At 44.0% G+C, this 25,260-nt stretch overlaps 1 protein-coding gene across 5 annotated transcripts in view; it reads right to left on the bottom strand.

Annotated features, from left to right (window-relative positions):
* Positions 1–25,260, bottom strand: part of GRK4 (G protein-coupled receptor kinase 4) — a 75,516-nt gene that overhangs the window by 16,462 nt on the left and 33,794 nt on the right. For 4 of the 5 annotated variants that reach the window (XM_025385363.1, XM_025385365.1, XM_025385367.1 and 1 more), the window contains 6 exons: positions 18,204–18,307; positions 14,499–14,591; positions 12,625–12,688; positions 8,572–8,712; positions 2,928–3,118; positions 303–340 (listed from right to left, as the gene is read on the bottom strand). In XM_025385363.1, the coding sequence (XP_025241148.1) occupies positions 303–340; positions 2,928–3,118; positions 8,572–8,712; positions 12,625–12,688; positions 14,499–14,591; positions 18,204–18,307 (631 nt within the window). Of the gene's footprint in view, positions 1–302; positions 341–2,927; positions 3,119–8,571; positions 8,713–12,624; positions 12,689–14,498; positions 14,592–14,984; positions 15,013–18,203; positions 18,308–25,260 lie in introns of all 5 variants that reach the window. The other variant, XM_025385368.1, reaches the window with a different exon arrangement.

The raw sequence follows: 25,260 nt of genomic DNA, 5'->3' as shown, positions 1-25,260 counted from the left end.
CACTCCAGCCTGGGCAACATAGGAAGACTCTGTCTCAAAAAAAAAAAAAAAAAAAAAAAAAATGCTTCTGAACTCAATCATTACTTGAAAATTATGACCAGCTTTGCTTCTTGCCTAAACACAGGGAAATGACCAAATTGTCAGTATTTTATCTTTTTAAAATGAACACATACCACAGAGTTTTTCTTTGTTGTTGTTTCCATTCTCTATTAATTATTAAGTCCACTTTCTGCATCCAACTTTCTGTATCCAAGTCCCTTAACAAAGTCTACCCGTTAGATGGGAAAGGCTTGCCCACTTACCGCGATCATCAAGGAGAATATTCTCAGGCTTTAAGTCTCTACAAGGAAAGAAACAACAACAGAAGGCTCAATGATTCAGAATCTGGCACTGTGATTCCGGAGTACCCAGTGGGAACGACCAGCATGAGCAAGGGCCAGGATGGCAGAAAGCAAAACCACCCTTCATGAGCCATGGAAACTGTCTTTAGCTGTCACATGGCAGGACAAGAATGTTACAAAATTCATCTCAGCAAACAGCTCACATATGACGACAGTGTAAAATGAACTGTTTTACATAATTATACAGATTTGAAGACATTTCAGTGATTAAATATGCAGCCCAGTAGTAAGGAAAGCAACTAGTCCTTAATGAACGTGGCTCAATTTCTCTTAACCATTAACATATTTTTAAGAGTTTCAAAAACTGAAAATTCCCCATATTAGAATGCCTCAAGCTGGGTGTGGTGGCATGTACCTGTAGTCCCAGCTACTCAGGGGGCTGAGGTGGGAATGTCACTTGGGCCATCGGTCATTCATTCAACAAATGCCTGGTAATAGCTACTGATGGTGAGTCCTGTGGACACAGCGGTGGATGGGGCAGCCATGGGCAGCCCCCACTGAGTGCAGGTGGGTGAGGCAAGTGGGTACCAGAGGTTAGAGGAGCCAAAGCTTATATGAGAAAATCCAGCTCATCTTAAGACTGAAGCCAAACACAGCAGCTCAGCCGTAGTCACCTGTGAAGTGTGATTTACTCCAGGAGTAACAAAAGAATCCAATCTCCTACGGGTGTGTTCCATGCTCCAATACCACCAGACTCTTACCTCTAAGCAATGGCAACAAGGCTTCCTCAACTCAGGCGACCACCTCTGTGTCTAGAGGACTCACAGCCAGGGCAGCAATCCACCCCTTGCTCAATGCTCAAGGTGCAGAGGTGTCAGCCCCACAGCCAAGCCTGGTCTCTGATCCTTGAGAGATATTTATCCCATATTGGCTGTGGGATATAGAAGATAAGGAGAAGCCAAAGGTCCATCAGAACAGGGAGAAGTGAGATCAAGGACTCCCAAGAAGCTCATTGTCTGGCGTGACCATCTGAGCAGACAACGTGGGCAGCACCTGGAGGATGTGGGAGAGGGGGCACATCCTCACACCCTCGTGCTATGTGGGCTAACTCTGGACGGGTGAGCAGGAGTCTCTCAAAATGACAGGAAGAGGGACTAGGTGGAGAGTGGCACCCATACAGGAACACCTTGTGCAAAGGTGCAGTGAGGTGAGGACACCTGAGCAGCTGAAACTCTCGCATGACAAGGGCAGGAGGTGCCCGTGTGGGAGGAGCAGGACCCAAGGCTGGAGGGCTCCGTGGGGAGCTGCATCACAAAGGCCATGAAGGCCAGGCTTGCAAGGTAACAAGGGAGACACCATCAGGTCCCATATCAGGCCCCCTTCCCTTGGATATCAAAATCCAAGGGTCCTCAAGTCCCTGATATAAAATGATGTAGAATTTCCGTATAACCTACACACATCCTCCCAATTAGTTTAAATCACCTCTAGATTACACATGCTACCAGACATAATGTAAATGATATGTAAATTGTTATTATACGATATCATTTAGGGAATAGGGACAAGAAAAAAGTCTACATGCTCAATACAGACACAACCATCCTTTTTTTCTGAATATTTTCTCTTTTTTTCCCCTTTTCACCCTGCTGAGCAGGATGTTCTGAATATTTTCGATTCACAGCTGGTTGAATCTACAACATGGACCCCAGTGGGAGACCGACTATAACTGGTAGATGAACCCACAGAAGGGAGGAAATGAAACTGCCCAGGGAGAGTGACTGAGAAGAGACTCAGAGCCCAGGAACTCCAGCATTTAAGGGATAGGAAGGGGTTTTGTGTTTTCCTAAAACTAAATACATTGATTACACTAAACTATTAAGTTTAATTTTCTTTACTAAATTCTAAGATGCAAAAAAAAACACTACTACTTCAAGACATTAAGTCGATATGTTATATGGCAGGACATAATACATCCTTATCAGAACTATCAAAATACCTAAGAACCTTGGAAACAGGCTCTTCTTATGTTTACATGAGTAGCACTACCTTTATTTGATCAACCTAACAAGTAAAAAACAAACTTCTGCTTCAAAAAGACAATTTATTAGAAATGTAAGCTGGGCACGGTGGCTCACGCCAATAATCCCAGCACTTTGGGAGACTGAGGCCCGCGGATCACCTGAGGTCAGGAGATCGAGACCAGCCTGGCCAACATGGTGAGACCCCATCTCTAGTAAAAATACAAAAAATTAGCTGGGCATGGTGGTGGGTGCCATAGTCCCAGCTACTCAGGAGTCTGAGGCAGGAGAATCGCTTGAACTGCAGTGAGCCGAGATTGCGCCATTGCACTCCAGCCTAGATGACAGAGTGAGACTCCATCTCAAAAAACAAAACAAAAAAACACCCAGGGCCCTCTGACTGGCCATATTCCCAATAGTAAGTGACCACCCCTATAAATCACCATCGAGGGGCTCCCAGCTACTCTCCTGCTCAGCCTGGAAGCAGCCAGTGTGAGCCAGGGAAGCCTACAGCTGGGAGAAACTGGCTCCAAGACTTGCAGGCTCCATTAGGTAGCACCGTTCTTACCTGTATACAATTCTTTCCCTCTGTAAATCTTCCAAGCCGCAACACAGCTCTGCAGCATAGAAAACAGCTCTCTGCTCATCAAAGCCGGGATTACCCAGGTTGTAAATGTGAAACTTCAAATCCCCTCCATTCATAATGGTGAGCACCAAGCACAAGGCATCTTTGGTTTCGTAAGCGTAGGCTAAACTAACCTAAAGATAGCAACATCATAAAGACAGAACACGAACTTGCTCTTTCACTGGTGATTTCCTCTATTTGCTAATATGCAAACAATCCATGTTAGGTTTATAATCAGAACATGCGAATACTACTATGTTTCAGAGAAATGTACAGGACACATCACGTGCCTCTTGGACCTTGGCATACTGAAGATTTTACCGCAGCTGTGTCGCCAAAAGAGAGAACTTCCTAAAGCTAAGCAAAGAAGTGGCAAAACTTCACCAAGACACTTGGGCTTATGACTCCTCTGTGTTGTGCTCTCATCACTTGAGCCCTGACAGTCTGTACTTCCCGGGCAACCACGTTCAGCACATAGGCTATGCCCCACCAGCAGCGCAAGGGAGGTCTCACTGCACCACCTCTTTCCCACATTTTGCGTTGTCAACCTTTTTAGTTTGAATCCTGCTGGTGGAGTAGTCTCCTACTGTGGTCTTAAGTTGCATTTCTGTATATATGAAAATATAGGGGACATTTTCATGTAATTAATAGCCATTTGGATCCTCTTTTGTGAAATGCCTAGTCTATTTTTCCCCCATTTTTCTATTGGTTTGTATGTCAATTCACACACACACACACTCACACACACGCACACACACACCCTGCTGGGATTTTGATTGGGGCTGCATTCAATTCATTTAATCTATAGATCAATTAGGGGAAACCAGCATCTTTACAGCATTGGGTCTTCCAATCTGGGAACGTGGTCTCTCCCCATTTATTTAGACCTTCTTTATTTTTTTGAGACAGAGTCTTGCTCTGTCGCTCAGGCTGGAGTGCAGTGGTGCCATCTCGGCTCACTGCAACCTCTGTCTCCCAGGTTTCAAGCAATTCTCCTGCCTCAGCCTCCTGAGTAGCTGGGATTACAGGCACCCACCACCACGCCTGGCTAATTTTTGCATTTATAGTAGAGATGCGGTTTCACCATGTTGGCCAGGCTGATCTCAAACTCCTGACCTCAAGTGATCCACCTGCCTCGGCCTCCCAAAGTGCTGGGATCACAGGCGTGAACCACAGCACCCAGCCTCCTTCTTTCATTTCTTATAATAACATTTTACAGTTCTCACTGTAGAAGTCTTGAACATTTTTGTCAGTTCTTTGCCTAGAATTGTTTTTTAAGATCAAGGTCTTGCTATGTTGCCCAGGCTAGACTCAAACTCCTGAGCTCAAGTGATCCTCCCATCTCAGTCACCCAAGAAGCTGGGACTACAGGTGCACACCACCCGCCAGGCCTTTTCTTAGATTCTGATGTTTCTTGATGCCATTGTAAATGGTATCAGTAACATTTCCATTTTCTAATTGTTAGGGGCTGATTCATATTTAATCACTTGGTTAAATCCTTAATAGGTTATCTAAAAATCCAGGAAGGTCTCCACGTACAACGATGTTGTTTGAAAATAATGAGTTTTGGCCAGGCACAGTGGTTCACACCTATAATCCCCACACTTTGGGAGGCCTAGGTGGGAGGATCAGTTGATCCTAGGAGTTCCAGACCAGCCTGGGCAATATAGTGAGACCCCCATCTCTATCTAAAAATAAATAAATAAATAAAAATTTAAAAAAAGAAAAAGAAAATGATGAGGATTTTTTTTTCAACCTTTTTTCTTCTTTTCTCTAACCTTAATCCCTTTCACTTTTTCCTTTACCTTACTGCACTGGCCAGAATTTCCAATATCATGTTGAATTGAAATGGTCAGCAGGTATCTAGCCTTATTCCAGATCTCATGGGGAAAAGCTTTTAATATTTTCATATTAAGTATGATTGTGCTAGAGATTTTCTGAAGGAAGTTCCTTTCTGTACCTGGTTTGCTTCGGGTTTTTAAGCATGCCTGGGCATTAGCTCCTATCCAAAGCTCTTCCTGCAACCACTGAGATGACCATACGGTTCTTCCCTTGATTCTGGTAATATGATAAATTACATTATTCGATTTTCATTCCTGGAATAAATCCAACTTGGTCACAATGTGTTAAAAAAGTAAGAGAGGTGGAGGAGAGGAGGCCCCAGCTGGCATGCAATAGAACACAGATTAAACCACAAGGAATTATCAGTGGTCCTTGAATTAGTAAGGATCCCTTACTTCCTCTCCTCTTGTGAATATTCATTCAACATCTGCTCAATATATATTAAAATAATATTGAGAATCTTTTACCACGCCAGCCTTGTTGTAGGCAGCGGGAACGCAGTGGTGAGCATGGCCCTGAGGAGCTCTGTCCTAATATCGTGGTGGAGGAGGCCTGGGCAGTCACAGATGACAGATGAACCAATGCAAAGAAACCATCTGACAGAGTGACGGGTGACTCGCAGACTGCCTATGGGGAGTGAGACCAAGGGCGACAGGGAAAGGCAGCGATGCTCCACGCAGAGCGCGGTCAGGCGCCCGGCCTCATGTGGCAGAGGCGGCAGGAGCTAGGTCCCTCAGTGCCTGAAAGGCCAGAGTTGAGTCTCATTTTATTCTCAGAGTGACAGGTGGCCACTGGAGTTTTTAATCTGGAAAGTAGATGACTAATTTAACTTAACTTTTCCACAGACTGCCTTGCACTGCTCCGCGGAGAACAGACTGTGGGGGGCGGGGGTGCAGGCAGGGGCGGGGGCTCCAGGGAGAGCCGTTACTGCCATGGGTCAGGGCGCAGCAGGGATGAACATGCCGCTGTAAGCAGGGAGAAAACACCAATACAGAAGCAGAAAAATGCCTCTAGGTTCCTTGGGAGAGGCCGACAATACAGAAATCAAAGCATTTAAGCAAAAGAAACTGTAACAACTGCATCTGTTCTTTTCATAAAGCTAGACTGTGGATTTCTATGTTCCAAGGTAGTTACACAGGGATTTTTTTTTTTTGCTTTGTTTTGTTTTTGAGATGGGATCTCACTCTGTCACCAGGATGGAGTGCAGTGAGCAATAATGGCTCACTGCAGCCCGGACCGCCTGGGTTCAAGCGATCCTCCCACCACGGCCTTCTGAGTAGCTGGGACTACAGTCACACACCACCATGCCTGGCTAATTTTTTTTTTTTTTTTTTTTTTTTGGTGATGGAGTCTCACTCTGTCACCCAGGCTGGAGTACAATGGCACGATCTGAGCTCACTGCAACCTCTGCCTTCTGAGTTCAAGCAATTCTCCTGTCTCAGCCTCCCGAGTAGCTGGGATTACAGGCACCCACCACCACACCCAGCTAATTTTTGTATTTTATTACAGACAGGGTTTCACCATGTTGGCCAGGCTGGTCTCAAACTCCTGACCTCAGGTGATCTGCAGGCCTCGGCCTCCCAAAGGCCTGGGATTACAGGGCGTGAGCCACAGTGCCTGGCCTTTTTGGGAAAAAAATTTTTTGTAGAGGCCAGGCTCGGTGGCTCACGCCTGTAATCCCCAGCATTTTAGGAGGCCAAGGTGGGTGGATCACAAGGTCAGGAGTTTGAGACCAACCTGGCTAACAAAGTGAAACCCAGTCTCTACTAATAATACAAAAAATTAGCCGGGCGTGGTGGCGGGCGCCTGTAATCCCAGCTACTTGGGAGGCTGAGGCAGGAGAATCACTTGAATCCGGGAGCTGGATGTTGCAGTGAGCCAAGATCGCGCCACTGCACTCCAGCCCGGGAGACAGTGCGAGACTCTGTCTCAAAAAAAAAAAAAAAAACAAAAAACTGTAGAGATGGGGGTCTCCCTATGTTGCCCAGGCTGGTTTCAAACTCCTGGGTTCAAGTGATCCTCCTACTTTGGCCTCCCAAAGTGCTGAAATGACAGGCACGAGCCACCAAGCCCAGCCAAAAAATATGTTTAAAGCAACTCCCAGAGAAGCCCACTGTATTAAAGATTTTCATGTAATTGCAGGTGAGAGTGACATATCATATACACACTGTGCTATTAAATTCAGGTGCTGGCTGTGAAGGTACACTGTTTGGGAACATCTGTCCCCCTGCATAAAGCAGCTGACCTCAGGGCTAAGAAATAAATGGCTTGGAGGAAATAGCTCTAACATGACAAATCATTTTATAAATTCTCATTCACACTCTCCCTTCAACCAGTCTTCATACTTCAGTAGCTGCTACAGGACATACATAACTAGGTAGAGAGAAACTGGGTTTGGAGATGAGAACCACACTATACCATGCACACTGTAAAGCCTGGAACTGCTTCCCTGAACTCATACCAGTCCACCCAATGTTCTGTCCTCCCCAGAAAGGTGGGAAGGTGGGATCTGGGCTTCATACAATTGGGATATACTAGTTGAGGGCCTAGCAGTAAACTTCCCAGAAAAAGGAAAAGACAGAAAACAGATTGAGGCCAGAGGGAGGAGGCCCACATGAGAAGAGGGGCTAGAGATAGTATTCTCAGCCAGATGTGGTAGCTCACGCCTGTAATCCCAACACTTTGGGAAGCTGAGGCAGGTGGATCACTTGAGTCCAGGAGTTCAAGACCAGCCTGAGCAACATAAGGAGATCTCATCTCTCCCTCTCTCTTTTTTTTTTTTTTTTTTTTTTTTGAGACAGAGTCTCGCTCTGTTGCCCAGGCTGGAGTGCAGTGGTGCAATCTCAGCTCACTGCAAGCTCCGCCTCCCAGGTTCAAGCGATTCTCCTGCCTCAGCATCCCGAGTAGCTGGGGCTACAAGCACGCGCCACCAGGCCCAGCTAATTCTTTTCGTATTTTTAGTAGAGACGGGATTTTAACACGTTGGTCAGGCTGGTCTCAAACTCCTGACCTCAGGTGATCCACCCTCCTCTGCCTCCCTAAGTAGTGGGATTACAGGTGTGAGCCACCACGCCTGGCCAGAGATCTCATCTCTAAAAATAAGAATAAAAATTAAAAAATTAAAACCTAGCTGGGCATGGTGGAGTGTGCCTGTGCTCCCAGCTGCTTGGGAGTCTGAGGTAGGAGGATCACTTGGGCCTGGGAGGTCAAGGCTGCAGTGACCCAAGATCGTGCCATTGCACTCCAGCCTGGACCACAGAGCGAGACCTTGTGTCAAAAAAAAAAAAAAAAGAGAGACAGAGAAGGTCTCCTCAAGCACAGCCAAGTCAGTGTCCCAGGGGCCAGAGAAACTTGACTGGAGACCGACGGCAAACAGAGATAAGCTCTGGCTGGCTGTGATAAGGGAAATTCACCAAGAAACACAAGGTAACTAACGGACCTGGACAAGCTCTGCAAGCTGGCAGGTGTCAAGAGGGACAGAATGGGAGGCGGGAGACTACAGATTTATAACAAACCAGAAGTTAGAAGCAGTATCACTACTTTCATGTTTTCTAAGGTTTGAATAAGAAAGAAGGAGCTGTTACTAAAAACAAAACTGTTACTAAAAGGAGCAAAACCCCACATAAACTCAGAAAACAAGAAATGACTTCCACAGCTTCAGTGAGAGTGAGCTGAGCGGCATGTCGGCTGACATAAGTGCTACGAATCACACAAGGCACAGTGAAGACTAAGAGGAGACACTTACTACGAATCTACTTTGCACTTTCTCCAGAATTCTTTTTTCATTTAGAGCCATAGCTTCACCTTTCCTCTTCTTTATTCTTTTTTTTTGTAGCTTTTTACAGGCATACATTTTTCCTGTGGCTCGCACTTGACAGGCACAAACCTAGTTTAAACAGCAAAGTAAAGGAGGTTTATGTCCACCTGACGTTTCTTAGGCCACACAAAGGAAACCCTTTGCTTGATGAGGCCCTCACTGGCAGAGACCAGCAGCAGCGCCTGAGGAGACCGTCTCAAAGGTGGGCGTTGTCAGTGTGAGTCGGCTCCTCCTCTCAGTGACGCGCTGCGTTCTATCAACTCTAAGACAGTGTACAAACGGCACTAGTTGGCATAGGTGATCACGGTACATCTGTTTAATTTTTAAATGTTGCCATATGTATATTTTACTTTTTGTAAAAGTGCAAAAGTTTTAAAAAGTAAAACTAAAAAGATTCTTTTTCAGCTGGGCATGGTGGTTCATGCCTATAATCCCGGCACTTTGGGAAGCCAAGGCAGGCAGATCACCTGAGGTCAGGAGTTCGAAACCAGCCTGGCCAACATGGTGAAACCCCATCTCTACTAAAAATATGAAAAAAAAAAAAAAATTCACCAGCCATGGTGGCGGGTGCCTGTAATCCCAGCTACTCTGGAGGCTGAGGCAGAAGAATCACTAGAACCTGGGAGGCAGAGGATGCAATGAGCCGAGATCGTGCCACTGCACTCCAGCCTGGGTGACAGAGTGAGACTCCATCTCAGGATTCTCCTGCCTCAGCCTCCGGAGTAGCTGGGATTACAGGTGCCCGCCACCATGCCTGGCTAATTTTTCTTGTATTTTTAGTAGAGACGCCATGTTGGGATTAACAGGTGTGAACCACTGTGCCTGGCCTAAAAAGATTCTTGAATTTTTAATTTAAAAAGTCAAGAGTATAAGGAAATATATTTCATATAATTCACAATTTTTATATCTTTATTCTATTACTTCTTAAAGTAGTATTTATGTATTATTTTAACTTTATGTCATGAAAAATTTCCAACATACAAAAGTGGAAAAAATAGTATCATGAGCCTCAGGTTCTGGTCCCCCTGCCTCTGTGTCATCAACATTAGGCTACTGTTTCTTCCAACTCCCATCCATTGCACACCCCACAGGGGACTGCTTTAAAAGCAAACGTAAGACATGATATAATTTTATCTACCAATAAAACAATTTTGGTGGTAAAATAAATACAAAGTTAATTGTGGAAAATATTGGAAGTAAGAAGGACAGTGATTAAAAACTCACCTGCAATTCCAAGATAATCACTGTTAATATTTTGTTCTATTTGATTCTAGGCCCACCTTCTTACATGGGTATGCAAGAATACATACCCTGTTCCCCACCACCCCAGCCTTTGATGGCAAAACTGGTCTCATATTGTAAAATAGGTAATATTTCTTAACCTCCTTTTTAAAAATCTTATTGTGTGACTATTTTCCTATCATGAAATGTTTTCCTAAAATGTGACTATCGCAAAATGTATTTAATCATTTTCTTACTATTAAGACTTGGCATAAAAATCTCTTCATCTCTCTTTATCATTAATTTTTAAAAAGTTATTCTAAGTGGAATTGGCCAATCAGAGACAGGGAATGGAAAGCGGACAAGAGTGTCAGGCACTGTGCTAACAGCTGGGGGTGAACACTCACTGGCTGTCACTCACTGGCTTACGCAGCCTGGCGGGCAGGGCCGATTATTTCCCTGCGAGAGATGAGATCGCCATGGCGGGCCCAAGATCACACTGCTGGAAGTGATACGACAGGACCCTGACCTCAGGTCTGTCCACATCTGAGTACGTGCTCCTTCCACTACAGTCTGCGGCCTAACACCATGACAGCAGAGATGTCTACTCAATTCCCTTACCATTGTGCTCACTCAGGACCCTACAAATTAATTTCGGAGGACTTCAAGCATAAGCGAAAGAATTACTGTTGACAAAATAAAACCAACTACGTTTGCTCTCTCAAGACCACTAGAGGAAGTGCTAGCACTTGGAAAAAGCAAATGCACGATTAGAATCTGGATTAAAGGGCACCGAGGCTGTCCCCGCATTAGGGCGAGCAGGGCTCCTTCCGACAGGCATTCAGAGTAGGAGTGGGCTGACTGCTCACTGCCTCTGGGCCTTGACGGAGAGCACACTGCCTCCAGAGCAAGTCTGCTGAAAACTGCCACGCTTGATTCGTGCAGCCGGTCATTCGTTTGGGAACCCAAGTAAATCTGTTAAAAAGTAATCTATACAATCATAATTATACTAAGTCTTTCTTGTCTTCTTTTTTATGTATTTATTTATATTAAATATTTAAATAGAGAGGGGGTCTTGCCATGTTGCCTAGGCTGGTCTGGAACTTCTGGGCTCAAGTGATCCGCCCACCTTGGCCTCCCAAAGTGCTAGGATTACAGGTGTGAGCCACCGCACCCAGCACCAGGTCTTTCACAATAGCTAAAATTTGCTAACATGTCCCTGTTGAATCCTATCAGGACTGACATGTTTTATAAACTGACATGTGGCTATAATTAGACTTTCATTCCTTTGTAAACACATGACCTACGTTCCAGAAATGTTTCCTCTGCTCTTTCACAAAATCTGAGTCTTTACTTTTGCAGATCATTAGAGGCAGATTAGCAAGACTCGAAGTGAGAAAATGACTCTCCTGTTCTAGGACAAACTCAAACAGAGGGCGGATTTCTTACAGAAATATCTGTCATGGAGGGACGAGAGCAAGCATTTGACTGGATTAGGCAAAATATTCTTCACGGCCTCTGGAACTGTAGCAGAGGGACAGTACTGTTACTGAAGTCATGACTATGTTGGCCAATTTCTTGTCATGTCAAGCTGCAGGTGCATGACAGATCTCGGTTGCAGTGTGCTGCCTCCTAGGTCAGCTTTCTAATTAACTTCAAGCCAATGCTAGTGGCTTTTGCTTTGAATGTGATATGGGAGCAATAATATCTGAGTCACACCCAGGCAGTGTAACCTGCTTCTGAGTTAAACATACAGTGTTAGTTTGGCAATGACTTGCCTGGCTCTTAGGGGCTTGTAAGTTCTTGAACTCCATATGATCACTCCAGGTAATTAATAAGGTAATTAACATTCTTTTAAATTCCCCAGACCAGAACTGCTGCTGTTCTCCATCCGCCAACTACAGTGGTCTCCATCTAGGAGACCCATCATATTTAAACAACACCCCAGGCCGGGCACGGTGGCTCACACCTGTAATCCCAGCACTTTGGGAGGCTGAGGAGGGCGGATCACCTGAGGTCGGGAGTTCAAGACCAGCCTGACCAACATGGAGAAATCCTCCTCTACTAAAAATACAAAAATTAGCCAGGTGTGGTGGCGCATGCCTGTAATCCCAGCGACTCGGGAGGCTGAGGCAGGAGAATCGGTTGAACCCAGGAGGCGGAGGTTGCGGTGAGCCGAGATCACGCCATTGCACTCCAGCCTGGGCAAGAAGAGCAAAACTCCATCTCAAACAAACAAACAGACAGACAAACAAACAAAAAATCCCTCGTGAGTCTGTGAGTCATTTCCTTAGGATTTTCCCAAATTGACACATTTCCAAACACCTTTTGATGTAGGTATGAGGTACATACATGTCCAAACAGAGCAGGGTTACGTAAGTATATTTAATAATTCACTCTGTACTATGTGAATTTGGGGTCAGTCTTAAATTTACGGAAATAGAATCATGGAAATTCCACAATACAGGAGCAGAATCATCTTTCCATCTGGGCAAAGTGACTGAGCTGGGGCATCAAGCATGGAAACCAGCTTCTTCAGAACTATGAGGTAAAAGGTGAAGTCACCAAGAGAAGGGATTCTTCAAAACCTTTTGCTCAAAATTCCATGTGGATTCTCACAGTCGGCTAAGATGATTCCCAAAACGCCCACTAAGGCAACAGTGTACTGGGAGAGTTGATGCGTTACCTGAAGCCGTGTTCTCAGGACCTTGCTGCCCACCCAGCTAGCAGCGCTGCTCGGAACTGGCTCCCATTACTCACCTCTCCAAATCCGCCTTTTCCTAGAACTCTGTAATGTCTAAATGTGTTCTTGGTTACGGGCTGCCTAATCAATGAGAAAAATAAGTTTCAGGTCCACATTGCATTGTTCTTTTAAAACAGAAAAGACTAACCAGCGCTTGTCTTCGCCTCATTTATTGAACCATTCTGCTCAAAGGGGATGCCCAGGACAAAGGGTGTCTGTGCTCAGGGACTGTGGCTCCCTCTAGCAGGACAGCTCTTGACTTGCTCTAAGAGCAATTAATTCATCCTTTTTTTTTTTTTTTCTGAGATGGAGTCTCATTCTGTCGCCAGGGCTCGAGTGCAGTGGCACGATCTCAGCTCACTGCAACCTCCGCCTCCTGGGTTGAAGCAATTTTCCTGCCTCATCCTCCCGAGTAGCTGGGATTACAGGCGCCCGCCACCACATCCAGCTAATTTTTTGTATTTTTAGTAGAGACGGAATTTCACCATGTTTGCCAGGCTGTTCTCAAACTCCTGACCTTGTGATTCTCCTGCCTCAGCCTCCCAAAGTGCTGGGATTATAGGTGTGAGCCACCACCCAGTCAATTAATCTTAATTAACATTTAAGACACTGAAGCAAAAGGCAGAACAGTCCAATTATCCTTACTAACTAAAGACAGGTCTGAAACCAGCTGACACTAGGAAATGTGTATGTTCATAACTGCCGGTGTAGACTTGGGTAGACCCCTCTCAACCTGTCAGAAAGCAGGTGAGGAAGATGACATATATACATTGTGCCATCCTTTGAAAAAAGAACCTCAAAGATGTTTATACCCAATGCCTCAAAAACAGCATGTATAAGCAAGAACTGGAAATTTAATCGATCAATAGTAATAGTACTAATAATAACACTACTAGCAGCTAACCCTTTTTTTTTTTTTGAGACAGAGTCTCACTCTGTCACCCAGGCTGGAGTGCAGTGGAGCCACCTCAGCTCACCACAAGCTCCACCTCCCGGGTTCAAGCAATTTCTCCTGCCTCAGCCTCCCAAGTAGCTGGGAGTACAGGTGCACGCCACCACGCCTGGCTAATTTTTGTAGTTCTAGTAGAAACGGGTTTCACTATTTTGGCCAGGCTGGTCTCGAACTACTGACCTCAGGTGATCCACCCGCCTCGGCCTCTCAAAGTGCTAGGATTACAGGTGTGAGCCACTGCACCCGGCCCGCAGCTAACACTTTTTAAGTACTTATTTTGTGCACCAAACATTGTGCTATAAGCGTTGTACACACATTTCCCAGGTGATCCTAGCAATGGTGCAAGGAGGCAGATTCTATAATTACCTCTAATTTACAGAACAAGGACCTGCCACTCATACAGGCTAAGCCACTTACCTGAGGCCACATAAACAGTAAGAGGCTGAGCAGGTTTTAACTGCCAGGTGCCACCCACTGCATCCTATTCTATCACCAAAAATCTAAGCTAAGTTTTATTTTCTAGTCACTGAAACAACAGGGATACCTGCCATTTTAAAAAGACAGAACAGAGTCTATTAAATTAGAAGAAATTGTACAATACTAATACCTATGAAAATTTCTGTATAAAAATATCATATACAACTCAAAATTTCTAATTGTATTTTGACAGATGGAAAAGTCTATGTCAATCAGTATGTATCATGAGAAATTAACACTTGTTTTATTGAGGTCTCTTTTCTTTTTTTCTTTTTTAGAGATGGGGTCTTGCTACATTGCCCAGATTGGAGTGCAGTGGTTATTCACAGGAATGATCATCTCATACTATAGCCTTCAAGTCTTGGGCTTAAGCAATCCTCCAGCCTCAGCCTCCTGAGTAGCTGGGGCTACAGGCGTGTGCCACCTCAACTGGCTTTTATTGAGTTTAAAATTAGAACATACCTTTCCAGCCATTTCCATTGTAAAAACTGAGAAAAATATGAGCTTTCTTGGTATTCTTCAAATGGTTCCCCTTTTAAGTAGTTATGGGTAACTCTAGAAAAAGATTTTACAAAATTATATACATTTGCTGTATTAAGAAGTAAAAACAAGTATGTTTTAGCACATTAATAGGCACTGAATATGGGAAAGGCAATCATACACACAATTCAATAGTTTGAATTTGCAATTATAAAAGTCCACATTAGGTTCTAACGCTGTAAGTGAAAATAGAAGTGAAATAGAATGAATGCAAAGAGCAGTGAAATAGAAGGATGCATTCCCTTCTTGGGAGTGAGGGCGTCAGCTGTTCCGTTGTCAAGCAGCACGCTTCCCATGTGCAAGGCACAGTGGAAGGGTCCCCTGGAGGACAGCACAGAAGTCAAAGCCATGGGCTGCTGCACGTCCTGCTTCAGCCACTCACTGGCTGAGGGACCTGAGCCAACTTACCCAACCTCTATGGCCTCAGTTTCTCCTTCTGTAAAACAGAAATAATAATCATGCCTACTTCATAGGGTTACTGTGAGCAGGTAAACGCATTAATACTTCCAAACATTTATTATTGTTTTGTTATTTTTTGTTGGTGGTGTTGTTTAGAGACAGGGTCTCACTCTGTTGCCCAGGCCAGAGTGCAATGGCACAATCATGGCTCACTGCGGCCTTGAACTCCTGGCCTCAAGCAATCCTCCCTCCTCAGCCTCCCAAAGCACTGGCACTACAGATGTGAGCCATGAAGCCTAGCTTTATTATTGTTGTGTTATTACTATTACATGTCTCTTAGTGCACATGTACAAGAAAGAGTTTAGGGTGTGTACATGCCCAGAACAGGGATGTGAAGAATAAAAGTGTGGAATGAAAGATTGGCCCTTCCTGGCTTCTGTGACATCCCAGATGAAGACAGGAAGAAATCTGATTCTTACCACAATGTCCCAGGATCAGTATCAGAGAGCACAGACCAAGCCTGTCCTGTCTGCTATACCAGAGAAGCAATCAAATGGAGCCATGAAGCCAACATCTCTTTTCTTTTTTTTGGTCTGGCTCTGTCACCCAGGCTGGAGGGTAGTGGTGAGGTCACAGTCACTGCAGCCTTGACCTCCCAGGCTCAACTGATCCTCCCACCTCAAGCCTTCTGAATAGCTGGGACTATAGGCAAGCACCACTATGCCTGGCTAATTTTTGTATTAGAGACAGGGTTTCACCATGTTGCCTAGGCTGGTCTCGAACTCCTGAGGTCACACAATCTTTCTGCCTTGGCCTCCCAAAGTGCTGGGATTATAGGCATGAGCCATGGTGCCCAGCCAGAGACAACATCTTCTTGCAAAACAGTTCAAATCACAAACACTAGAATACCATTAATGTGAATATCCAACAAGAATAAGTAAAAGATGACTTGAAATTGAAAATATTTACATTTACTCTAATCCATTTACTCTAATCCATTTTCAGAGGAGGGGGCTGAGGGACAGAGGGAAGGGTTCTAGCCCAGTGCCATACACCTGGCTAGGAGAAAGATGGGATGCATGCCATTTATCTGTGGGATGTAGAATTGGCCACTGAATTCTCACTAAAGGAATAAGCATCTAACCCAGCTCCTCAGTGTGCAGAGTACCCACACCTCAAGAGAAAGCCAGATAGACAGAGAAAGCCTTGTTTTTTATTTTATTTATTTATTTATTTATTTATTTTTGAGACAGTGTCTCACTGTGTTGCCCAGGCTGGAGTGCATTTATTTATTTATTTATTTATTTATTTATTTATTTTTGAGACAGAGTCTCACTGTGTTGCCCAGGCTGGAGTGCATTCATTCATTCATTCATTCATTCATTTATTTATTTTTGAGACAGAGTCTCCAGGCTGGAGTGCATTTATTTATTTATTTATTTATTTATTTATTTATTTATTTATTTTTGAGACAGAGTCCCACTGTGTTGCCCAGGCTGGAGTGCATTTATTTATTTATTTATTTATTTATTTTTGAGACAGAGTCTCACTGTGTTGCCCAGGCTGGAGTGCATTCATTCATTCATTCATTCATTCATTCATTTATTTGTGAGACAGAGTCTCCAGGCTGGAGTGCATTTATTTATTTATTTATTTTTGAGACAGAGTCTCACTGTGTTGCCCAGGCTGGAGTGCATTCATTCATTCATTCATTCATTTATTTATTTGTGAGACAGAGTCTCCAGGCTGGAGTGCATTTATTTATTTATTTATTTATTTATTTATTTTTGAGACAGAGTCCCACTGTGTTGCCCAGGCTGGAGTGCATTCATTCATTCATTCATTCATTTATTTATTTGTGAGACAGAGTCTCCAGGCTGGAGTGCATTTATTTATTTATTTATTTATTTATTTATTTTTGAGACAGAGTCCCACTGTGTTGCCCAGGCTGGAGTGCATTCATTCATTCATTCATTTATTTATTTATTTGTGAGACAGAGTCTCCAGGCTGGAGTGCATTTATTTATTTATTTATTTATTTATTTATTTGTGAGACAGAGTCTCACTGTGTTGCCCAGGCTGGAGTGCATGCATTCATTCATTCATTCATTCATTTATTTATTTATTTATTTGTGAGACAGAGTCTCCAGGCTGGAGTGCATGTATTTATTTATTTATTTATTTATTTATTTATTTGTGAGACAGAGTCCCACTGTGTTGCCCAGGGTGTGATCTCAGCTCACTGCTCCCTCTGCTTCCCAGGTTCAAGTGATTCTCGTGCCTCAGCCTCCTGAGTAGCTGGGATTACAGGCACACACCACCATGCCTGGCTAAATTTTGTATTTTTTTTGTAGAGATGGGGCTTCTCTATGTTGACCAGGTTGGTCTTGAACTCCTGGCCTCAAGTGATCTGCCCGCCTCGGCCTCCCAACATGCTGGGATTACAGGCATGAGCCACCGAGCCTGGCCTGTTTGTTATTTTCAAGGCAGTCGCATCATTAAAGCATCACAGGTTCCAGCCCCAGCCCCACCATGCTCTGGCTGCACAGGCTTAGGTGTGCCACTCCCCTAGGATGCTAGGATACTGGCGCTAAACGATGGGACCCCTTTCAGTGTGCCTCATGTGTACACAGAATTATTACTCTTCATTCACCTCTTTCTAGAGAAAGTAATCATTTTAATGGGTAAAGTACAGTTGACCCTTGGACAATTCGAGTTGAGATGCCAGGAGCCACTTATGCGTGTATTTTCTTCCGTTCCTGCCACCCCTGAGACAGCAGGACCAGCCCCTCCTCTTCCTCCTTCTCCTCAGCCTCCTCAATGTGAAGATGACAAGGATGAAGACCTTTATGATGATCTATTTCTACTTTGTGAATAGGAATTATATTTTCTCTTCCTTATGATTATCTTAATAACACTTTCTTTTTCTAGCATACTTTATTGTAAAAGTATAGCACATAATACACATAACATATAAAATATGTGTTCATCGCTGTTTATGTTATCGGTAAGGCCTCTGGTCAACAGTAGCTTTGGGGAGAGTCAAAAGTTATACACATATTTTCAACTGCGCAGAGGGTTGGGTGGTATCAGCGTCCCTAATGCCCATGTTGCTCAAGGGTCAACTACACTCCAAGAACTTGTTTTATGCAGAGAAACCTCCTGTAAGCTGTCTGTCTCGGGGTTAGTCACAGACAATATATGCAGGGCTCGGCATGAACCACTTACCTAGTACATTCCTCAAAGACTTTTTTGGAAGGGTTCTCCTCCTTCAGTCCCAATCTACATTCTCTCACAACATCTGGAGGTATTTCTGGTAAAGGGGCTGCCAACTTAATATAGTACAAACCAAATACATAACCATTAGTGATTTCATAACTTACTAGTAAACAGAACCTAATGCCTATTGTAAAAAAATGAAACACAAAGTGTATACAATGTAAGTCAAAGTGCCACCCGCCCCTCCATGCTAGGCCCACTCTCCAGTGTTCTGCTATTGTCTGCCTCTTCAGATCTTCTCTGATGCACATCAAAACACACACAGGACAGAGGGCCTGACACGATGGCTCACACCTGTAATCCCAGCACTTGGGGAGGCCAAGGTGGGTGGATGGATCACCCGAAGTCAGGAGTTTTGAGACCAGCCTGGCCAACATGGTGAAACTCCATCTCTAGTAAAAGTACAAAGTATTAGCCAGGCGTGGTGGCAGACGCCTGTAATCCCAGCCACTCAGGAGGCTAAGGCAGGAGAATGCTTGAACCTGGGAGGTGGGGGTTGCAGTGAGCTGAGATCGTGCCACTGCACTCCAGCCTGGGCAACAAGAGCAAAACTCCATCTCCAAATAAAACAAAACAAAACACACACACACACACACACAGAATGGAAAGCAGGGTCTCAAAGAGGTATCTGCACACCCATGTTCATTGCAGCATAATTCATCGTAGCCCAAAGTGGAAACAACGCAGGTGTCTGTGGATGAATGGATAAATAACATGTAGTATATACGTAGAGCAGAATATTATTCAGCCTTTTAAAAAAAGGACCTCCTGGGCTCATGCAATCCTCCCACCTCCACCTTCCAAGTAGCTGGGACTACTGGCGCATGCCACCACACCTGGCTAATTTTTTTTTTTTTTTTTTTTTTTGGAGACAGAGTCTTGCTCTGTCGCCCAGGCTGGAGTGCAGTGGCCGGATCTCAGCTCACTGCAAGCTCCGCCTCCCGGGTTCCTGCCATTCTCCTGTCTCAGCCTCCCGAGTAGCTGGGACTACAGGCGCCCGCCACCTCGTCCGGCTAGTTTTTTTTGTTTGTTTTTTTTTTTTTTGTATTTTTTAGTAGAGACGGGGTTTCACCGTGTTAGCCAGGATGGTCTCGATCTCCTGACCTCGTGATCCACCCGTCTCGGCCTCCCAAAGTGCTGGGATTACAGGCTTGAGCCACCGTGCCCGGCATGGCTAATTTTTTTGAGATGGAGTCTTGTTCTGTGGCCCAGGCTGGAGTGCAGTGGCACAATCTTGGCTCACTGCAAGCTCCACCTCCCGGGTTCAAGCGATTCTCCTGCCTCAGCCTCCTGAGCAGCTGGGATTACAGGTGCCCACCACCACGCCTGGTTAATTTTGAACTGCTGATCTCAAGTGATCCTTTGGAAGGCCTTAGCCTTCCAAAGTGCTGGGATTACAGGTGTGAGCCACTGTGCCCAGCTGTACCTGGCTAATGTTTGTATTTTTTGGACAGCCATGTGGCCTAGGCTGGTCTTGAACTCCTGACCTTAATCGATCTGCCCACCTCAGCCTACAAAAGTGCTAGGATTACAGGCATGTGCCACTGTGCCCAACCTGGGTCCAGGGTTTGAAGTATGTGCTGACGTTTACAGAGCTACCCCATTTTCTTGAGTGACTGCACAGTCTTCCGGTGTATGAGTTTATCTGTCCCCAGTTACATCCTAGTTGCCAATTTTCCCACACCAACAGCACCACCATGAATGTCTCTATACACGTGTATTTTTCTATAGGCTAGATTCCTAAAAACAGAATTACCAGCTCAAAAAGATGCAAGCATTTTAAACATTCATATTTATTGTGAAACTGCCTTCCAAAACGGCTCCACCACTCTACATTCCCACTCACAGTGTTCCACGTGCCCAGGCCCCACTCTCTTTAACCCTCATCCAGAGAATTCTGGAAAAAGGAAACACATGACAAAACCACTGTCCAGATTCAGTGAAAAAATACCCACGTCATGCTCAATTGTGTGCTTGTAACCGAAACAAGAAATGCATTCTAGACTGACTTCTGACTGTGATAGGGCCAAGCGACCAGAGGAAATATGTGTTTATAAATCAGTTATTTCCTAACATAAGTTGAAATATAGTAAACAATGAGAAAACTCACGTTTAAAAAAATCAACAATGTTATCACAATTAATCATGATTAGTAGCTGCCATTTAAACTATCTGATACATTTGAGGCATTTAAATATCTATGGTCTCGGGCGGGCGTGGTGGCTTATGCCTGTAATCCCACTACTTTGGGAGGCCGAGGAGGGTGGATCACCTGAGGTCAGGAGTTCAAGACCAGCCTGACCGACATGATGAACGCTGTCTCTACTAAAAATACAAAAATTAGCTGGGTGTGGTGGCAGGCGCCTGTAATCTCAGCTACTCAGGAGGCTGAGGCAGGGGAATCACTTGAACCCAGGAGGCAGAGGTTGCAGTGAGCCAAGATCACGCCACTGCACTCCAGCCTGGGCAACAAGAATGAAACTCCATCTCAAAAAAAATATACACACACACACAGATATATACACACACACACATACACACACATATATCATCTCATTTAGCCCCACAACAACCCACTGATGGATGAGGAGAGACTTGGAAAGTCCCTCTCCGGTGCGCCCACATCACCAAGGGGAGAGCCGAGACTGAACCACACACACCCTGCTGGACTCTCCAGTCCTTTCTTTCTATGCAGCAAGGCTGTCATAAGAATAAGATGGGTCCGTTCATTTTCCTATTTAAGAAAAGAAGTTTGGGCCAGGCACTGTGGCTCACGCCTGTAATCCCAGTACTTTGGGAGACTGAGGCTAGCAGATCACGAGGTCAAGAGATCGAGACCATCCTGGCCAACATGGGGAAACCCTATCTCTACTAAGAATACAAAAAAAAAAAATTAGCTGGGCATGATGGCACGTGCCTGTAAGTCCCAGCTACTCAGGAGGCTGAGGCAGGAGTATCACTTGAACCCAAGAGGCAAAGGTTTGCAGTGAGCCAAGATCGCGCCACCGCACTCCAGCCTCATGACAGAGCAAGACTCTGTCTCAAAAAAAAAAAAAAAAAAAAAGCAAAGAAAAAAGAAAGAAAAGAAGTTTGTTCATTCACTCATTTGCCCCACAAATCTGCATTGTTCCAGGCACTGGACACAGCAGAAAACAAGATAAAATGTTCTCTGAAGACAAAGACAATATTTTAACAGTCTTATTTCCCCTCCAAAGGTCTCAATTTTTCTGAAACTAAATAGCAGGTTGATTCCATTAAGACCATTTAATGATTAACACCAAATAGTGTTCCCATTTTCAATATCATAGAAAATTTTTATATTAATAGTTATTTATTCCCACACAAAGGAAAAGCAGTGCTTCTAATATCCACGAGAGAGAGGGAGGTAAGCTAAGGTGACCTGAAGTATGGCAAGGTGAGGTATAGAACTACCAGCGTGATGCAGAACTGAGACTTCTGGGGCTTTACATTAAGGAACATTCATTGTTTTTCAGAGTAAGTAGTTACCAGGGCAAATATATCAAATGACTCAGTGCCTTGCTTTTTCAAATTTTAGGCACAGGAAATTCTGATGGGAAAGACCACTGGTGGAGAGGGAAGGGAGGGTGGATTTTGCAGAAATATGCTTGTTTTTCTGTGTTGAAAATTACCTTTACTTTCCTATTTTAAAAAATTGGGCTGGGCGCGGTGGCTCATGCCTGTAATCCTAGCACTTTAGGAGGCCGAGGTGGGCAGATCATGAGGTCAGGAGATCAAGACCATCCTGGCTAACACAGTGAAACCCCGTCTCTACTAAAAATACAAAAAAAATTAGCCGGGCATGGTGGCGGGTGCCTGTAGTCCCAGCTACTCAGGAGGCTGAGGCAGGAGAATGGCGTGAACCCAGGAGGCGGAGCTTGCAGTGAGCCAAGATCACGCCACTGCACTCCAGCCTAGGCCACAGAGCCAGACATGTCTCCAAAAAAAAAAAGAAAAAAAAAAATTGGGTCATCTTTCTATGGTTGCGTTGTAAGAGTTATTTATATATTCTGGATCCTAGACCCTTACCAGTATTTGATTTACAAATACTTTTCCCCATTCTGTGGGTTATGTTTTCATTTCTTGATAGTGTTCTTTGAAGTATAAAGTTTTAAATTTTGATGAAGTTCAGTTTATCTATTTTTTCTTTTGATGCTTGTGCTTTAGGCATCATCTCTAATAAGTCACTGCCTAATTTCAAGGTATTAAAGACTTACACCTACACTTTCCTCTAAGAGTTGTATAGTTTTAGCTCCTGTATTTAGGTCTTTGATGGATTTGGCATTAAAGTTTTGCTTATGGAATGAGGTAGGGGTTCAGTGTCATTCTCTGCATGTGGCTATCCAGTTGTTCCAGTACCATCTGTTGAAAAGACTATTCTTCCTCCCAGCTGAACTGTCTTGGCATCCTTGTGATAAGGCAATTAATGATTGTTAATGTGTTATGGTTTGAATGTGTGCCCCCAAGTTCGTGTGTTGGTAGCTTAGTTCCCGATGCAACAGTGTTGAGAGGTAGGACCTTTACAAAGGTGGTAAGATCATGAGGACTCTGCCCCTCATAAATGGAGTCACGCTGCTGTCTCAGGATTGGTTTTGTTATTGTTGTGGTATTGCGGCAGGTTCCTGATAAAAAGCTAAGCTCAACCCCTTTCCCCACCCCTGCCCCCTCTCTATCAGGTGTGAGCACGCCCTCGTATTCTTCTGCACGGATCATGCAGCGAGAGGGCTCTCGCTAGATTGGGCTCCTTGACCTTGGACTTCCGGCTTTCAGAACTGTGAGCAATAAATCTCTGTTCTTTATAAATTACCAAATCTCAGGTATTCTGTTAGAGCAGCACAAAATGGACTAAGACAAAATGCAGGAATTTATGTCTGCACTCTTGATTCCATACTATTGACCACTATCTGTCTATCATCATGCCAGAACCATACTGTCTTGATTATTGTAGCTTTGTAGTAAGTTTTGAAATTGAGGAGTGTGAGTCCTCCAACTACACTCTTTTTAAAGAATGTTATAACTATTCCAGGTCCCTTGACTATCTATATGAATTCTAAGATTAGCTTACTTGTCAATTCTGCAAAAAAAAAAAAAAAAGGTAGTTAGAATTGTGATAGGGATTATATTGAATCTATAGATCAATTTGGGGGGTACTGCCATCTTAACAATATTGTCTTCTGATCCATGAACACGAGATGTCTTTCCATTCCTTGAAGTCTTCTTTAACTTTTTTCAGTGCTTTCTAGCTTTCAGAGTATAAGTGTTACATTTATGTTGTTACATTCATTCTTAAGTATTTTATTCTTTTTTGATGCTATACAAAGGAAATTGCTTTATTTCTTTCTTTTTTTTTTTTTTTTTTGGATTTTAATTGCTAGTATACAATTGAATTTCGTATAGTGATTTAGCATCTTGCAGCCTTACCAGACTCACTTATTAGCTCCAGTAGTCTTTTTCTTTGTGTGTAAATTCCTTATAATTTTCTATATTCACGATTATGTCAACTAAATACCTTTTATTTCTTTTTTTTTTCTTTTCTTTTCTTTCTTTCTTTCTTTTTTTTTTTTTGAGACAGAGTCTTGCTCTGTCTCAAGGCAGGAGTGCTATGGCGTGACCTCGGCTCACTGCAACCTCCTCCTCTGGGGTTCAAGCAATTTTCCTGCCTCAGCCTCCCAGGCAGCTGGGATTACAGGCACCCACCACCGTGACCAGCTAATTTTTGTATTTTTAGTAAAGACAAGGTTTCACCATGTTGGCCAGGCTGGTCTCAAACCCCTGACCTCAGGTGATCCACCCGCCTTGGCCTCCCAAAGTGCTGGGATCACAGGCATGAGCCACCGTGCCCTGCCCATACCTTTTATTTCTTTTTCTTGCCTAATTGCCCTGTTTAGAACCTCCAGTACAATGGAACTTACAGTTGATCCCCCAATTGAACAGAAGTGATGAGGGTGGACAATCTTGTCTTGTTCCTAATCTTGAAGGAAAGCATCTAGTCTTTTCACTTTTTTTTTTTTTTTTTTGAGATGTAGTCTCCCTCTGTTGCCCAGGCTAGACTGCAGTGGTGCAATCTCAGTTCACTTCAATGTCTGCCTCCCGGGTTCAAGCGATTCTCCTGCCTTAGCTTCCTGAGTAGCTGGGACTACAGGTGTGTACCACCATGGCCAGTTAATTTTTGTATTTTTAGTAGAGTTGGGGGTTTCACCATGCTGGCCAGGCTGGTCTCAAACTCCTGACCTTGTGATCTGCCCACCTCAGCCTCCCAAAGTGCTGGGATTACAGGCGTCAGCCACCGCGCCCGGCCTAGTCTTTCACATTTAACTATGATGTTGGCTGTGGGTATTTCATACATATCATTTATCAGGCTGAGCAGCCCATAAACATCTCTCTATTATCAAGTGCTATCATCTGAACATTTGTCCCTCCGCCTCAAAGCTCATGTTGACGTTTAATTGTTATTGTGACCATTAAAAGGCATTTAAGAGGTTCCACTTTCATGGACTAATTTCATTCCTAGTTTGCTCAGTGCTTTTATTAGGAAGGAGTGTGGATTTTATCAAGTGCTTTTTCTTTTTCTAGTAAGATGATCATGTGGTTTTGAAATCTTTTATTCTATTAATATGGTGTATTATATTAATTGATTTTCAGATATTAAACCAAATATGTATCCCTAGGGAAAAGCCCACTTGGTTTTGGTTATGATTCTTTTAAACCATAAATTCGAATTTGGCTGAATTTTAATATTTGAGAATCCTGAGAGGAAAACTAAGAAAAACTAACAATGTCTGAGTGACTGGATAAAGAAATGCAAGAATGCACACATGGTCTTGCTTTACTTTCAGGTACTTTGAATATTACGGGTTGTTGAAATTTGAGTAAGTGACCTCAAAGAGTTCCCTTTCTTGAACTCCTGGCATCAAGAGATCCTCCTGTCTTGGCCTCCCAAAGTACTGGGATTACAGGCATGAGCCACCACACCTAGCCTAAGGGTTTC

The sequence above is a fragment of the Theropithecus gelada genome, chromosome 5, assembly GCF_003255815.1.
Source record: "Theropithecus gelada isolate Dixy chromosome 5, Tgel_1.0, whole genome shotgun sequence".
NCBI classification, from domain to species: Eukaryota; Metazoa; Chordata; class Mammalia; order Primates; family Cercopithecidae; genus Theropithecus; species Theropithecus gelada.
The sequence above is the reverse complement of the archived record's forward strand: the minus strand, read 5'-3'. Positions and strand labels throughout refer to the sequence as shown.